Source organism: Lathyrus oleraceus, chromosome 6 (genome assembly GCF_024323335.1).
Source record: "Lathyrus oleraceus cultivar Zhongwan6 chromosome 6, CAAS_Psat_ZW6_1.0, whole genome shotgun sequence".
NCBI lineage: Eukaryota > Viridiplantae > Streptophyta > Magnoliopsida > Fabales > Fabaceae > Lathyrus > Lathyrus oleraceus.
In genome coordinates this window covers 116,842,813-116,860,382 of record NC_066584.1, presented here as the reverse complement: position 1 = coordinate 116,860,382, position 17,570 = coordinate 116,842,813, and the positions used below count along the sequence as shown (strand labels likewise).

Here is a 17,570-nt window from a genome sequence, read left to right as displayed (position 1 = left end):
TTGACTTTGAACTTTAACCTAGTTAAACCCTAGCCCATGGTGCCTTGTGATTGTTCTAATATGTGCTTACACTCATTCACATTCCACTTCTTGATTGCATGTTTTTATTAGTCTCATTTGATCTAAGTCACACTTCATCCATTCGTTCTCATGGTCATCATTTGGTCCAAATCTCATTCCATTCTCATTCATTATTTCCATGGTATATCAAGGTTCAATTTAAAATCATTTGGTCCCAGATTCATTGCCTATTTGGTTAAATAATTTCATGATCATTGGGTTTCATTTCATTCATTTAAAGCACTTGTTTTCAATTGGTTGTATTGAATTAGGGAAATGGTCAATTGAATCTTATTGTTTCATTATGTCATTAAAACATTCTTAAGTAGAGAAAATGCATTACATTCATTGATTACATTATTCATATACATTGCATTGAAAAAATATTGCAAAATTACATCATTTTTGCATAAGTTGACTTTTATGTAACTGTTGACTTTTTGGTCAACTCATCATTCTACGAACCCTAAATGTTCTTTCTCTTCATGATCATCTTGGAATTTTTCTATCACCTAAAATAAAAGACCACACACATTTTCATTATACCATAGCATGCCATAACACACTAAACCAAACATTCCAAGACATGGACCTAACATTCACACATTTACAAAACACAAGCCTATATCGCAATCATACATAACCACATTACCATTATAACATATTACCATTTCAATGACCATTACCACCTAAATAGCACAATAACCAAGCATGACAAACACATGAAAATTCCATCTTTCATGATCTAAAATAGTACAATGCCAAACCATATATAACCTAGCAGTCATCATGCATTACCTATTCATCACAAACAATGCAAACAGTCCTAACATTCTACCATGGAAATGAAAACAAGATAAAACCAATTAAAGACTAAAACATTCGTACATCAAATTTCCGTGAACTATACCATTCACCATGGCATCAATACATGGCAAACCTCACAACAATCTGTAGCAAACATGAGCATTAAAACCACAAGCCAAACCTACCATCATGCCTCACTATAACCTTGCAGCATGTGACCTAATAAGAAAATCGAGCATACCAAATTATACATACATGGCATAAGCACCCTATAAAATTATAAATACATGGCATAAGTACCCTATAAAATTTACAAAACAAAACTTCCAAATAAATTTTTATTTTGTTTTCATCCTAAAAACAATTCTTAAAACTAATTTATAAAATAGTTTTTAAAAATAAAAAGTTTAAATTGAATCAAACATGCCCCCATTCTTTCAAATATGTCATCCTTGGTCTCTAGCTATCCGTTTTTTATTTAGTTTAGTTATTTGGGTTTATGGTTATATGGCCATTTTTTAATTGTTGATGTATGAATATCAATAATTATTTTTATAATAATACATAAATATAAATAAATAGTTTTTCTAAAGGTTGAAGTTTAAACCATTAATTTATCTTCATTTTTAACTGAACTAACACAGTTCAGTTGAACTACCCCCCAACCATCTATGTGGTCTCAATTTAATGCAGAGATTTGTGTCCTTAATTTGACATATATAAGTATTCTATATTTTCATAACTAATAGTTGAAATATAAGGATTGTTCTATAAATGTAGAAAGTAAACCTTCATTTTCTTACGATTAAGAAGATCATCAGATAAGTAGAAACAATGCATATGAAGTAAATGATCATAGTGTTTCAAATGACACATGAATTTGTTATGATATTTTATGTTTTGAAACTCGTTTATTTTGGCAACAATTAAAGAAAATAGACACATGGATAACGTATATCATTTTTATGTTTGATATTTTGAAAATAAATTGTGATATTTTAAACAAAATATTTGTTATGTAATTTTGAAGAAATTGTCCTCTTTAAAAAGCTCAAAATAACTTCTTCAAAATTATTTAAAATTAGTAATATATAACTTAAAAACCTTATAAGTTTTTATTACTGATAATGTAACTTTAAAAGCAACTAAAAAAACATTATTTAGATTATCTTAGGGAATACTTGATAAAAAATATAGACCAAGAAAATTGCCACAAAATATTAATACATGGCTAATTAATTCTTCAGTTTTAGTCATATAGTTGTATTTCTCTTCCATTTAGGAGTTGCACAGGTCTAGCATTCATCTCTGCATGCTGCACATACAGTGGTCCATAGATAAGTAATACTTAAAATGGTTCAAGTTCGTTTTAAGGTGTTTGAAAAAAACTTGGTTTTCAAATTTTCTTACCAAAATGAAATTGCTCAATGATTGAATTTAATTTATTTGTTCATTTTGATTGTGTATGTAATTTATATGTAACAAAAAAATTAGAATACTTACATCAGGAACAACCTCTTCCAATAACTCCAATTGCGCTTTAGACACACTTCTTATCTGATGATTATCAAAATTTAAAACTTAAGTGAAATGAAAAAGTATCGAAAGACTTTCATAAAACAAAAAGTATTCCTTAAAGTTTGATGATAAAATAAGTCATTTGAATGATATTCTCAATGTAGTTTTGTCATATCTCTCTACTAGTCACATTATTTTCTATCCAATATGATATAGTTGAGGATTCTACAACTATTAGTAAAATTACGATTTAATCATTATACTAGAAAAAAGAGAAAATAAAAATAAAATAACATTTTAAATATTCAATTCATTAATAAAGTAAAGATACACTTTAACTATAAATGCATCCCTAATGGATCTTAAAAGACTAGACCCACTTGGAGGAATCATACAAGATAAAATTGAAAAAGTAATAATACATGATAAAATTATTTAGAGAAATAACCTTCCAACCACAAAGATTTTTAAATATGTCTTTTGGGTTTACCAGACCCTTTATCATTACTTAAAATCATGATAAAATGTGGGGTGATGTTAAATATTGGGAGTAATTAAAATCTTTGGGTCACAAAAATGTGGGGAGTTGGCAGAAAAAAGAGAGGCAGTGACAAGTAGGGGATGTAGGGGAAGGATAGGTTGTGGTATCAAACATGTTTGTGTGAGTTGATGAGAGGATTCATTGGAGATTCAACGGTCTAGGTGGAGGGGAGGTGTGTGATGCATCGAGTGGAGATGATGTTCGATGTGTGGTGATTGAATCAAAAGGTGAAAGGGGTTGTTAAGAAATTGTGTGGGGGTGTGTTTGAAGATTGCAAAGAAACTGTGTGGGGTGTGTTTGAAGATTGCAGTAAAAGGACAAGTTTGGGAAGAGTGTTAAAATGAGTTGTTATGAATGTCCGAATTGATGGATGACGGGGGTTATACTCAATTGTTGAATTGATTTGTGATTGGTGATGTAAGATTCCCTTCAAAAGTACAATCTATTCTTATTTTATTTTCTTGTTCCTTCATTTTTGCTCGACTTATTTTTAAGTTGGCCTTAAAAGTGTTATGTATTTCTTGTCTATTGTGCAAAATGACCTCTAAGGATGAGATGATCAAATGACCTTCAACATTATTTGATAAAGGTAGTGGTGACCCGACATGAAAAGCGTCAAATTGAGATATTTTTATAGATGAGTGAAAAAAAGAGGTATGCCAAAATTATACAAGATGCATAGACTTGTACTACATATGTGGGTGATCACTTGGAAAATAACCAAGGTAAGCTTCCAAGCTATAGTTGCCCATTTTAATGTGGTTCCTTGAACTCAAAAAAAGTACCTTCCATAAACTGTTTAGAAAGAGTGGATCTATGTTAGAAACGATGGACTTGGGGATACCATGAAGAAGACAAACTTCAATTGAAAAATGATTTGAGAGATTCGAGTATGAGTTATATTTAGTCACTAACTATTGAACTTCCTTTGTTTTACTATAAAGCTTTTTGAGTTTTTCTAGAAGAAAAGTAAATGGTGATGAAATTGAAAATATGATTTCTCCATCCTATGCGAGTCTGCAACTTAATGCATCTTCCATTTGATTTCCCTTCCCATATTTGTAAAATATTTTAAAACCGAAATCTTCTAGCTTTGAGGCCCATATTTTTTGGACTAGGATATTTTTCAAGGCTTCTGACATGTGAATATGTGAAAATATCATCCAATTAGATACTGCATTATTTCTTACCACCTTTTGTAATGATGCACATCTCACAAACGTATAATAATGTGTATGTACATCTTTTTGCTAAAGAAGGCCAATGGATGTCCATTATGAGATAAAGAAACACAAATGGTGATAGAAAAAACACAACTACTTCTAGAATGAAGATTTTTGAGAAGTCAGGACAAAGCACGACTAGTGATTCTGCCATTTTTTCTTTAATGTTGTGAATGATGTATTTGTTGTGTAATCCCAGAAAATTTAGTAAAGAACAATAAATCGAAAAAAAGAGATTCTTTAGAGGCATAATGATGGAAAAAACATCTATAAAATTTAGTGAGACATAAAAAACCCTTGAGAGTCGTGAGTGAGTGTGGGACTGAACAATCTAATATTGATTGAATGTTTGCAGGATTTAGGGTATCACCATTAATTGAAATAACATGGCGTAAATAATCAACATGCCTCAAATAGTTAATCCAAATGGCATAAAAAAACATAATAGTGTTCATAAAAATTTCTAAACATTATTTTGTGATTATCGTCTAGTACAATCTGAATTTGATGGTAGTCATACCTTAAAGTCAATCTTAGTTAAAATAAATACATAATCCAATTTAATAAAGAGTTTATCAATGGTAGGAACAGGGAAATAGTCACGTATTGTAACTATATTAAGTACATAATATTCCACATAAAATGATAATTACCATCCTTCTTATGCATTAGGAGAATATGGGATAACGAGGAGTTGTTCTCAGGCTTGGTAATATCTTATTGAAGTAATTGATGAATGATTGTGGTCATGTTTTATTTTTGTGAGTGAGGCTAATAATAAGGCTACATTTGTAGGGGATATGCTTAGGGGTAAGAGGGATGTGTTGTTCATGAGGTCTAACAGGAGGCAAGCCACGCAGGGTTTAAAAAGAAATAGGGTAAAATTTGATACTGTTTGTAATTTCTTGGGGAAAGGATATGGGAAGAGAGTCTAGTGTTTGTTTGGGATAAGGTATGGTATTTGGAAAACATATTGGGTAGGAAGATAAAGAAAAAAAATGCATTGAAGTAATGAATTTGGTGTGGAGTAGGTGGAAAAGTTGTTTATATGTTGATGGGGTAGGAGAAGGTTTGGGATCACCAGTAATAACTATGTCATTATTATTGTATGTATGGATGAATCTGTTGATAGAGGCCGAATGGTTCTCAACTATTCCACGTCTAGGACCAAATATAGTATTTCAATGGGATGAAAGTAAAGGAGAGTAAAATATAGTTGGTTTTGCATAGTGATATGAACTTGAGGGTAAAGTCATAAGCACCGTAAGTGGGAGCCACTACCCACCATGATAGAAAAATTGAGTATGCGTTGGTGGGAATTTTGAGATGCTGAGAAATACGAGGTTGGAATATCAAGTAACTCCTAAAATTTCAATGTTTTAGGGGGAAATTTCCCTATAACAACTTGTGGTGATAGTTGAAAATATGTTTCTTCAGTTTCTGTCTCATTTTCAACTATGTGAGAGATCTCATATGTCTATTGGGTTTTTGTGGGATCATCATCCTCTATCATTACTAAGAGAAAATTCATGTTTCATATTTATGTCTTGAAAAAAAATTCATAATAATTAAAATATAAGCCTTGAGCTCTCCGTTCTTCCAGTTGGGCAGAAGTAATACGCCTGATAGGAAAGAGATTTCAGACTGTGCTTGTAGTTAGCGAGGTGGTGGGTCTAGTTTGTGTTGTGGTTGTTAGGGAAGTGTAAGGTGATTTTTTAACTGTGGTTTTCGGAGATAGATAGGCTAGAACACTTATTTAAGGGTTGAATCCGTCAAATTAGCCTCAACTAATCTCGCTAGTCCCATAATTTGTGAAATAGATTAAGGGCATTGAATGAGAATTTCATTTCAAATTTCTATGTTCATATTAGATAGTTAATGATTGCATATGGTGGTAATCCCAATGCTTTTTAAAGTTGACTTGGTATTTATAACAAACTCATGTTGTCTCAATTTAAACAATTGAGTTGGTGATTTTCATAGGCCGAGGGGCCAAAATATAGTTCAAGAGACATTGAAAAAGTATTCCAATCAGTTAATTGATGATTTTGAAATATCCATTTATATCATTCAATAGAATTCTCTTTCGTATACAAATTAGCCATGGGTAAACGATTTTCTAAGGGAATATAATAATAAGCAAAAAATTCTCTGCAATAAATAACCACTCTAATAGATCAATTCCATCACAAATCCCTAGCTAAATTTGGGGGTTAAAAAATAAAGGCGTGGGGTGTTGTGATTTTGCTGAAATGAGGAAAATATGTGTATTTGTTGAGGGGTGTGTTGGTGAAAAATGTTGGTTAGAATGCGTAATGTAATGGTGGGGGTTGAGAAAACCTGAGTGGTGGTGGGGTGGTTAAGTTAACGATGGGTTTACTACTCCTTGTATAAGTAAGGGAAGTGGGTCAGGATATACGCCGTATTGAAAAAGAGATGCTAATAACATCTAATAACATCTTTTTGAGAGCTAGTTGGATTCATGGGTGAGGAAGATATATATCCACACACTCTTTTCTGTGATGAGGATGCTGCCGTGACAGCATATTATTGAGTCATGAGGGATGTTAGTGCTACGAATCCATACGCATATCAATGTTGTTATCCAATTTATCTAGGTGTTGAATTATGTTTTGATTGTTGGCTTCCATGACTGTTCGGAGGATGTGGTTGTGGACGAGCTCATCAAGTTACTGGTTTGTTGTTTGAATGAAATTATCAAGGTATTTTGAAGTAGAATTTGTAGATTTAGGAGGCATTGAAAAATGAAAACACCAATGTTAGAGAGCTCTACAACAACCACTAAAATTAGTGTTTAACCATTAAACTTTCTTATATCAATTCTTAATCGCTATTGAGCTAGACCCATTTGGAAGAATTTCTAATAACAATTGTCAAAGTAATAATAAAAGATAAAATTATTTAGACACAATTTTCCAACTACAAAGCTTTTGAGATAGTTTTCTTAGGCCTACTGAATCTACTATCTTGCTAATACTGACTTTTTAATTTCATTATTTAATTGAATAAATTTTATATTACATTTTAGTATTTCATATGAAACTTATTTTTAAAGTATTGAGATCCGGATTAATTTTATAAAAAGTAAGTGTTAAAAAGATAATTTAAAGTGAATGTTCCTAATTTTTATTTGTTAAAAAATAAAAAAGAGACCTCATTAAATATCAATACTAATTGAATTATACGCTAGCAACTCATTTTTAGCATATACTCTCTAATTAATTAAAAAATTAAAACAAAATCCATTATATTTATGTGAAACTAATATAATTTAATAAGATTCATTTAATTTTAACTAATTAAACAGCATGTTTAAGAGGCATGTTTTAGATGATGTGTTGATAAAACTCTAAATAATTTGCATATTTTTTTATTAAACAATTATATAAAATTATATATATATATATATATATATATATATATATATATAATATAATATATATATATAGATATATATATATATATATATATATATATATATATATATATATATATATATATATATATATATATATATATATATATATATATATATATATATATATATATATATATATATATATAATATATATATTATATATATATATAACTTAGATTATAATAAATATTAGTACCTCTTTATTAATAATCCAGATGACACCTTCATCACAAGGAGGGACAGTGAGGGAACCCATGTATCCATAATACTTCTCGCACCCCAACTTGACTTCTGAGGGATCAATCACCCCAACATCTCTTCCTGCTTTAGAATCCTCAACGGTTTCGATATAATTTGACAACTGAAATCATTGTAAGTATATAATTATTTAATTAAATAACTAAATGATATAATTATTTGAATAATTAAAATTAAATCTCATAGTAGAAAATGGTGTATTATCTCAATTAATTGATAAGTAGGTGAATGAATGTTCTAATTAATCATCCGCGATTTTTTTTTTTCAGTTTGGATCATTAATCAAAAAGAAATATAGCAAACATATATTGGTCCAAAAGATGATTTATATATATATTTTTTTATTGTTCTCTAGAATTGATGTGAGTATAATAGTGATGTTGATACTTGCGACATATCAAACAAGAGGTCGTTTGTCACTTATTATTAAAGAATATGATTTGCGTGACCTAATCTTAGAGGTATGTATATACAACTTTTTAGATCTAGTAAAACATGCAATGTTGTTAGGTTTTTTCCCCTCAAATTGAGACAACATGAACCCCCCTCTCCCATTAGGGATCGTGGTAGTGAACTCCTTTCGACGAAGTCTCGTGACGTGTTCACCTCCCACACGTGTCGAGCACATGATCAAATCATTAACTATATTTTAAGACTTATTGCGTGTCCCACGTGATTTTGGCATACTAGGTCGAGTTTGTTATAATATGTGGATTTTAGAATGCAATATTTGTGGCCGTCCACAACGCTTAAGCTCGAGACCTGAAAGGGAGAGGTGGTTTGAGAAACAATAGGCTGTTCCACAGTCCCCAAGTACAAGACTTGTAGGGGAGAAGTGGTTTGAGGAGGTACGTTAATACTAATCACTACCGATCACATTCTCCATCCATTCCAAATTTACCTTCTTCATTAATGTGGTGAATAAGTGGAAAACCTTGTCGGCTAACCATGATAACGAGGGAGATACAAATGATATAAGTTCTATAACGTGTTGGACTTCTTTGATCGTGGTTGAGATTTACATGTTGGTTATAACTTGTATTTGTCTGGTTTGACCTTAATTAATTTTCTATTTAACATGAAATCTAATAATTCCTCTACTTGTACCCCAAATGAGAAGTTAAAATGATTTAGGTGATTATTGTATCTCCCATTAGATCGTAGGATGTTTTATAGGTTATTATAATGGTTCTTCTTTTCAGAAGTCGTCACCACTATATCATCTATGTATACTTCAAATTTTTTTCCCTATCTGCTCCGTGAAAAATGCGTTCATTAATCTTTGGTAGGTAGCTCTGACATTTTTGAGGCCAAAGAGTATCACCTTATAAAGTAGTTGCAAGTGTTGGTCATGAAGGTGGTCTTAGGCGCGTCCAAGTTTTTTTTTTAAAATTTTGATATCCAACCTTATGATTGAGTAATCCAAGGGGACCAATCCAATTGTCCACTGACGAGTGTCCCATTTAAAGCCAAAGGAAAGCTTTTTATGGACTTGTCCCGACACAGGAATTATTTTCACCTAGGAGGCTTCAAACCTAAGACCTTGAGAGGAGTACACTCTCAGGACCCAAACCTCCACCATTAGGCCAATCTTTAGAGGTTACGCTATGAGTACATGTCCATGAAACTGAGCATCGTTGTAACCCAAAGCTTTTAATCAATTAATATATGCTGGGCATAGATTACGAATCCTTTGGACATGCCTGATTAAGGTTATTTAAGTATACATACATCCTCCATTTTTCCAAGGAATGTTTTACCATCACAACATTGGCCATCCATGTGGGATATTTTATCTCGCTTACAAAACGCGCCGCCTTTAGATTTTTTACTTCATCGTTGACAACTATTCTCCTTTTTCTCCCATTTTCCGTTTTTTCTATATGGAAAGCTTGATAGTAGTGTTTAGGCCAAGGTGATGAGGAATGACATATGCAATTATTTATGGAATATCATAGGGGCTCCAAGAAAATAGATTTACATTCTTTTGAAGAAGGAAAACTAATTATTTCTCCTCGGTCTTTGTTCAGGATGTTCCATGATTTGTGTTTGGAATCTTTGGGGTACAATTTGAACTTCTTTAATATATTTAGTGGGAACTAACATATCGTCCATGTATTATTCCCTTAGGTCCATGTCCAAAAAGTTAACACCTTGGACACTTGGTCTTGGTGGATGGTTTATAGTCATTACCATCTTATTTATTTTGACGCTTTCTTGCTAGCACTTCCTCAGAATCTGTTGATCTCCTTTCACGATTCCTACCAGTCTGTTTTCTAAGGGCTACTTCATTATGGTGTAAAGCATATATAGGGATGCTTATAGAAATTTGATTTTCAAGCGCCCAATAATTATATTGTACGATGAAGGGTTATTTACCATAAGGTATCTAACTTTGATGGTTTTCGCGTTATCACTCATTCTGAAATTTATTTTAATGAAGATGTATCCTTGTACTTGTACTTGTTCGCTTGAGAAACCTACTAGGGAGTCTTTAGTGGGTTGTAAGTCTTCATGATCTAACTCTAGAAGTTAAAAGGAATACTACTCGAGAAACCTAATCCTAGCGAGAGACTCGTTAAAGTGTCAAAATTTTAACCTGTTCGAGAAGGCTCTTACAAACATCTATTGGTTAGAATTTTCCATTATGATAGTGGCTTCATTAAAAGCGTTCCAAATATTCACGAAGGGCTCAGAGTTCCTCGACCTTATGTTAAAGAGACTTGTGGTTGATACCTTGCGGTGTTTATTGACCGAGAACTAGTTGATCATTTTCTTGAATATGTCCTAATAAATAGTCACAAATAATCTGGGAATAATTCATATACCAACGTAAGACTGTGACCTTCAAGGTTCTAGAGAGGATTTTGATTTTGAGTGAAGCTGAAATGCATATGATTGTCATCTGCATGTTGAAGGCGATGACATTCTCTTAAAGGTTGCTCTTCTAATTAAATGTCCCTATAGGGGACAATCTAAAATTTTATTGCACTCAAGCGTCCTAGACTTCAACATGCATAAGTTAATGGTTTTTAACCTCTATCTCGTTATAGTGCGATTTGCCTATTATTGTTATTGTTGGATTATATGGACGGGTAGTTGCATGGTTTGGTTCTAGCGACGTAGTTCATCCATAGCGAGATGCACCTTTGTTAGGGCTTCATGATCATCATAATTTGATGAAACTCATGGGCACCAACTGTACTTGCTATGAGTACAATAATATGTGGTCTTTGAGAAATAATGCTCATTCTAGTCCAAATCCCCCAAGCACGAGGCTTATAAGAGTGAAACATTTTGAGATAAAATAATATGTTCCACGACTCTACAAAAATGAGGCCTATAAGAACAAAGTGGTTTAAGGAGGCAATGATTTCATATTGAGTGCTTTCATCAAGACGATTGGTTTTATCAGAATTGTTTGATGGAGAATAACAACAACCTTCAAAGGAAGCCATTGATGGGAAACCTACATCGTTTCCAATCCCATGACCATGGTTGATTCGATCTAGTAATACTAACTAACGTGAGTAGTATCGATACTTGGTATATCGCCTCGTCAAACCACTTCTCCCTTACATGTCTCGTGCTTAAGGGGTTGTGGACTGTAATGAATGTTGCAACCTTATGCCCTTTTATTACAACAATCTCTGTCCCATATGCTAAAGTCACGTGGCACACATAAGAGGTCTTAAATCAGAACCAATGAGGTGATCATGTGCTCGACATGCGGATGAGGTGAACATGTCACAAGGCTTCCTCGAAAGGAGGTCACTAATCACAATCCTTAATGGAGCGGGATCAAACTGATTAAATCAAAGAAAAAACCCGAAAACCGCTCGTTTCACTAGGTCTAAAAGACGATATATATATATATATATATATATATATATTATATTATATATATATATATATATATATATATATATATATATATATATATATATATATATATATATATATATATATATATACACCTTTCTCTAGGATTAGGTTAAAGAAATCACATTCTTTACCAATCAATGATTAAAAACTTCTTGCTTGAGATATTGCAAATAATATCACTACTATTGTACTCACATAAATTACATTTTCTAAATCTTCAAGTTTGTATCTGCTCTAATGATTCTCTAAACTCAACTTATCTAGTTGTTTTCGTGTAAATTAAATATACCTTGGTAAGAAGAGGATCGGGTCCACCAATTTTATACAGAAGCCCAACAACAGCTAATTTGCTCTTCCCATTTATTTTTAGACTTTCATGAACCATATGTAGCTCCATGTCATACCTAATATTTCAGTCCAAAAAAATAAATATAAAAAATTTAAATTCGACCAACTAAAATAATATATATAGCCCCACTAAGTGTACATAAAATTGGTTGGGTTTAATAACTTGACCAACCTTTGGCTATTAATGGTATGTTCTGAAGGTGAGTGCCAGTGCATTTGGTGTAAAAAAAATTCTGTCCCATTGATATTTATTGATCCTGCATCTCCTTCCCATTTCAGCTGCCACCATTTATAAACAGAATATAAATTTAAGCTACCAACCAGAAAATCGGTGTAGTATTAATTTATCGACAACATCATTTATACTATGATGTAAAAAATATACTCAGTTGTTATATGACTTTTCTGGAAAATATATGATATTTAGGATTCGACATTATTTTAAAGAAAATTATGAAAAATTGTTTTCCAAATACTGTTCCAGTATAATCTAATAGTTTATAAATAAAAAAAAGTAAGTGTTAGTTAAGTTTTTAATCTCTAAAAGTAAGTGTTAGGCCATCTATACATAAATTAATATCATTTATATTTATGACTTTTTAGTTTTTGTTAAAACATTTATTTAATATGTGTATATTTAAGAAAAAATAGTGAATATTTTAAAATTAAAGAAAATATTAATGTTATTTTAATAAACTTTAAGAAAGTGATTATAATTTCCCCTAAACTTAAAAAAGTAATTTGTCCATTTAATATTAATTCAACCATCCTTGACGACATCACAATGATTCAATATGTATTATTTAAAGAAGAAAAAAAATATAAAACTTGTATGTGACATTAATCTCTAATAATTTTTTATCTAGTACAACTTATATATTAAGATAAATGAATTTCTAGATTGATTAATTACCTGAATATCATGACCTCTGTTTCTTATAATTGCATTTTGAGGCTTATAATTTTTCTTTAGTGCTCCCAACTTTGGCACAACCTTCACTATGTTACTTGACATATCAATTGGAGATTGCATTATTCCATTTTTACATGTTGCCCATTCCTTCTTCAGTTCACCCCAATGTGAAGGACCCTTTTTGCTCTCTTTCATGTAATCAAACTCACTCTCATCCTCTACACAACAAATACATAGATTAATGAAATACTTAATGATGAGGGAATAAACATTTGATTTTGCTTACCAACTTCATCTGCTATGATATATGTGGTTGAAATGAATAAGATAGTTACTAGTATTAGTAGATTTGGAAGGAGCTTTAACAATATGTTTTGGTGTTTCATTTTGATTTCAGGAAAAAGAGATGGAAATTTTGGACTTGGAAATTTGAATGAATAAAGAAAAGGATAAATATATATAGATATTTTATAGAAAGAAGCAAGTCTGGCCCAACATATTTGGTGGTGTAGGGTAAACTTTTATATAAGGCTTTCATAATTATAATGATATTATGTTATTTAAAATATTTTATATTTGATAAAGTTTAAATAAAATATAAAATACAATTTAAACACAAAACAATTATTTAGCATTAGCTTTTAAATATAATTTAATTTTTGAATTTTTTATAATTTAAATGGGAATAATAATAATAGTAATAATAATAATAATAATAATAATAATAATAATAATAATAATAATAATAATAATAATAATAATGTAGTTGTATAATTTAGAGAAACTTTGGGAAGTGAGGCGAGTGGAACACGATTGTCAACTATCAAGATCTGGTTAAGGAGATAATCCACCAACTTTCCGTAATCAGACTAACTGCGACTAGTCTATTCAATATATGTTAGGGACCCTCAGAATAATTGAGAGTGTATCTCTCTCGCTTCAACGAAGCAATAATCAAGTTAATACATCCATACTAGGAAATGTTCATAGGAGCATTTTAAAACGATCTCATGGTAGGACATTTCAACGAGTCTCTTACCCAAAGACCAGCGACGTCCATCATTAAAGTGGTGATGCAAGTTGGATGTTATATCAAAGGTGATGAAATTAATATCTATAAGAAGACTCGTGATGCAAAGAAGCATAGTTAGAGTGAAGACAACTAACCCTTAGAGGAACTAGTGCACGTCGCCCATGAGAGACAAAAAGGTGTTCAAGCAAAGTGGAAAGTCCACCAAAGGTTTCAACCCCATGAATGCTCATCAGAAGAAGATATGGTGAGAGGTTCTGCATATGCATAATATCCCCCAACCGTTAGCTCGAAAGAAGAACGTCATGGAACCCGAACCTCAAAGTTGATGAAAATTATATAAAGTTAATGGACATCAAATAAAGGATTGTTACTAACTCAAAAAGGAGATTAAGTGCTTCATCCAAGGGGTCCACCAGAAGATATACATCAAGGATAACCCTGCCAAAGGACTGTGCGAATCCAATTTGCAAGGGAAAGATTCATCAGACAGTACAAGATCCAAGAAGGGTAAGGATCCAACTAAAGCAAGCAAAGGCAGCTAAAGGATCCAACTAAAAGAGTGCAAGAGTTTCAATCCTACATGCAAGGAGCAAGCTCGCCAGGTCATGGCCATTGATGCTTCACGTGTCAATTCCAGGACAGAGAATTAGAAGCTTTAGAGGCAAAGATTGTCTTTTTCGAGAAGTATGATGGAACACCCCAATTTTAGTTATTTATTTTTAATTGGATTTATATTAATTGAATTTATTTGTTTGAGTGATATATGTATTTTATTTGATTGATTGTTAATTTTTTTAATTTAGTTAATATTATCAATATTATAGAGTAGGAAGAAAATATAATTTTATTTAAATTAGGGAGTGAGAGGTAGATTGAGTAAGAGTTGAGGTGTGGTGAGAATTAAAGAATTATTTGAATTAAAATGAAATAATTATTTTAGAATATTATTTTTTAATTGAGTAATAAAAAAAATATAAAAGAGTAATATGAGGGTGTGAGGAGACTTGAAGGGTGAGAAAAGTAGTGAGATATTAGGTTAATATAAATAAATAAGTTCTTGTGTGAAAGTTTTCACAGTACGTGAAAATCTTGGAGGAAAGAGAAAAGAGGCAGACGCTAGAGCGATCGTAGGAAGGAAGAGAGGTAGATCCCATTGGAAAGAAAATTTAACGTATTGCAATTTCGAGGTATGGTAAATCTTTAAATATGGGTGTTTAGGAAGTCGGATAGTGAGGGATTCTAACCCTCATATCTTTTTCTCCATAATTTTATATTTGTGATGGTTGTTTGTATGTTTGTGGGCACAAGTTTGCCTTGAACCCTTTTGCCATGTTCTTAAAACCCTTGTATGAGGTGAATTAGGAATAACTGTTTATTTTTGTGCCTTTTGCCTTGTTGTTGTATAATACGACGTGAATGTGCCAATTGGGAAAATTTTCGTTGAATAATTGGATTATGGTATACGACTTGTATGTGGTTCGATCTGTGTCGATTTTGGAGCGATAACTGAAAAAGCCAACAAAAAATTCTAAATATAAATTTTCCTGAAAAATAAAAGAAATCGAGAAAAGTCAGAAAAGATATCGAAAATAAAAAAATATATGGGGGGGGGGGGCGACGCTGTTCGGCGTAGGCCAACGAAAAGTGTCATGCAGAAGAGCCGCGATGGCGACCAAAAATTAGGTTTCGCGCGACGGCGAGTCGTAGCGTATAGCGGAGGAGCCCACCAAAGAACTAGTGGTATGCGACAGAGAGCCATGTCGGTGATTGGTAGAGGCCGTTAGCTGATCGGGATTCACACAGTGAGCTACAGAGGCACCAAAGTTTAGGCAGCGTGGCAATAGCTAACTGTAAGACCCCAATTTTGTCCCTAAGATCCCTCATGGCATCATAACGTTGCATTTGCATTGCCTCAAGGATCATAAGCATCTTAGTTCCCTTTACCTTTGGGTGGCACCTCTTGTGAGTGGTTTGAGATCACCAAGCATGTTTGAATTGTACATTATTGCTTTTCTCATTTTATTTACTAACCAAAAGCACAAAAATATGCCACTAACATTTCTTGTTTGAAGCTTGAGCAATCACAAGGTCAAGAGCTTCAAGGAGATCCTTTGTGCAGAGATATGGCCAAGTGAAGATGATAGCAAGCATGGTAATGGTTCCCAAAGCTCTCATCCATCAAATATTCCTCCCTAGCATCTCAATTCATCATTTTGCTCAAAGCAAGTCAAAGGGTTTGAGGTTTGTTCCCCAAGGAAACCCTAGTTCATCTGATCATCCACAATGCCTTGCTCTTGAAGCAACCTCAGCCCATGATCAAATACAATCAAGGAAAGTTCTTTAATTCATAATTTCATGCATATTTGAAATTATTTGAGTGTCCTCAATCATCAATTCATCAAGGTATGAGTTGTGGACTTGAGAAGTTGACCAGTCAATTCATCTGATTATCTTGAAATACACTGAGACCTAAATTTTTATGTGTTGGTCAAATGGAGATGATCCCAAAAGAAAAAATGTTATTAAGGACAATATGAACAACGTTCATGTTCATCAAAAATTGATTTGAAGCTTGGAAGGACATCTCCCATTCCAATACATTATAGGTCATTTTGACTGAAACCCTAATTTTAGGTCAACTTCCCAAGAACATAACTCATTCATTTTTTATTATTTTGAGGTGGGATCAAATGAATTGGAAATCTTAAGATGTCTACTTCAAATGTTATGTTGAACAAAATTTCAAAATCTCAAAGGAAATACATGTGATAATGCAAAACATTATAGGTCACTTTGGACCAAATGCATTGAAAGGCAAAAAAAGTCCAACTTCAAGTGCCCATAACGCTTTCATAAAAAATTCAAATAATGCAAACTTTAAGTCCATTTTGATTGTCTCGAAAAGATCTAAAACTTTTATATTGGAGGCGTTTTCATTTGAGGCTTGCATCATCAAAACAGAGGGGCTTGAACATTGACCATTTTTGAAACCTCACCTTTGCATGTTTTGCACCTTACACTTTAAATTCAAAATTCATTAATTTCCACACTTCAAATGGATTTTTGCCCAACATAACATTTGTTCCTTACATCAAAACCTTTCCAACCATTACTCACATTCTCATGTTTGGATTTAGCAAATGGCATTTTCGAAGAGGAGAGATTTTAGGCATAATTGTGCACAACATGTTGAAACTCATTACACAAGCCTATGCATTGCCAACTACACGTCCATTTCAGCTCAATTATACTTCAGATTGCATTTGGCATTGGATTTAGGCCTTCTACATGATCATGCAAGCCCATGCAATGCATATCCTCTTGCCATGCACACTGATTTTCCACCTCCTTGCATCAGCTTCCACTATAAATACATTTGCTTGCTTCACTTGAAACCATCCATGAACCAACCTGAAATGCTGCTGAACTGAAAACCAAACCTCTCACCAAAGGAACTATTTCATTTTCATTCAAATTTCTCAGATATGAAATTCAACTAAATCTGGTTGAATTTCTAGATCTAAAGTTCCTAGACCTCTCTCTCA

At 32.3% G+C, this 17,570-nt stretch overlaps 1 protein-coding gene across 3 annotated transcripts; it reads right to left on the bottom strand.

Annotated features, from left to right (window-relative positions):
• Positions 1-391: 391 nt before the first annotated feature.
• On the bottom strand, positions 392-13,476 carry LOC127093376 (alpha carbonic anhydrase 7). Of its 3 annotated transcripts, XM_051032301.1 has the most exons (8): positions 13,279-13,476; positions 12,993-13,210; positions 12,252-12,358; positions 12,021-12,135; positions 7,785-7,949; positions 2,371-2,424; positions 1,053-1,086; positions 392-572 (listed from the first exon to the last, which is right to left on the bottom strand). In XM_051032301.1, the coding sequence occupies exons 1-8, from the start codon at positions 13,376-13,378 to the stop codon at positions 550-552; spliced, it is 816 nt and encodes a 271-aa protein (XP_050888258.1). In that variant the 5' UTR covers positions 13,379-13,476; the 3' UTR covers positions 392-549. The 3 variants fall into 3 exon arrangements, with proteins under 3 accessions (XP_050888258.1, XP_050888257.1, XP_050888256.1); XM_051032300.1 differs by lacking the exon at positions 1,053-1,086; XM_051032299.1 differs by lacking the exons at positions 392-572; positions 1,053-1,086 and adding an exon at positions 1,960-2,182.
• Between the last annotated feature and the right edge of the window lie 4,094 nt (positions 13,477-17,570).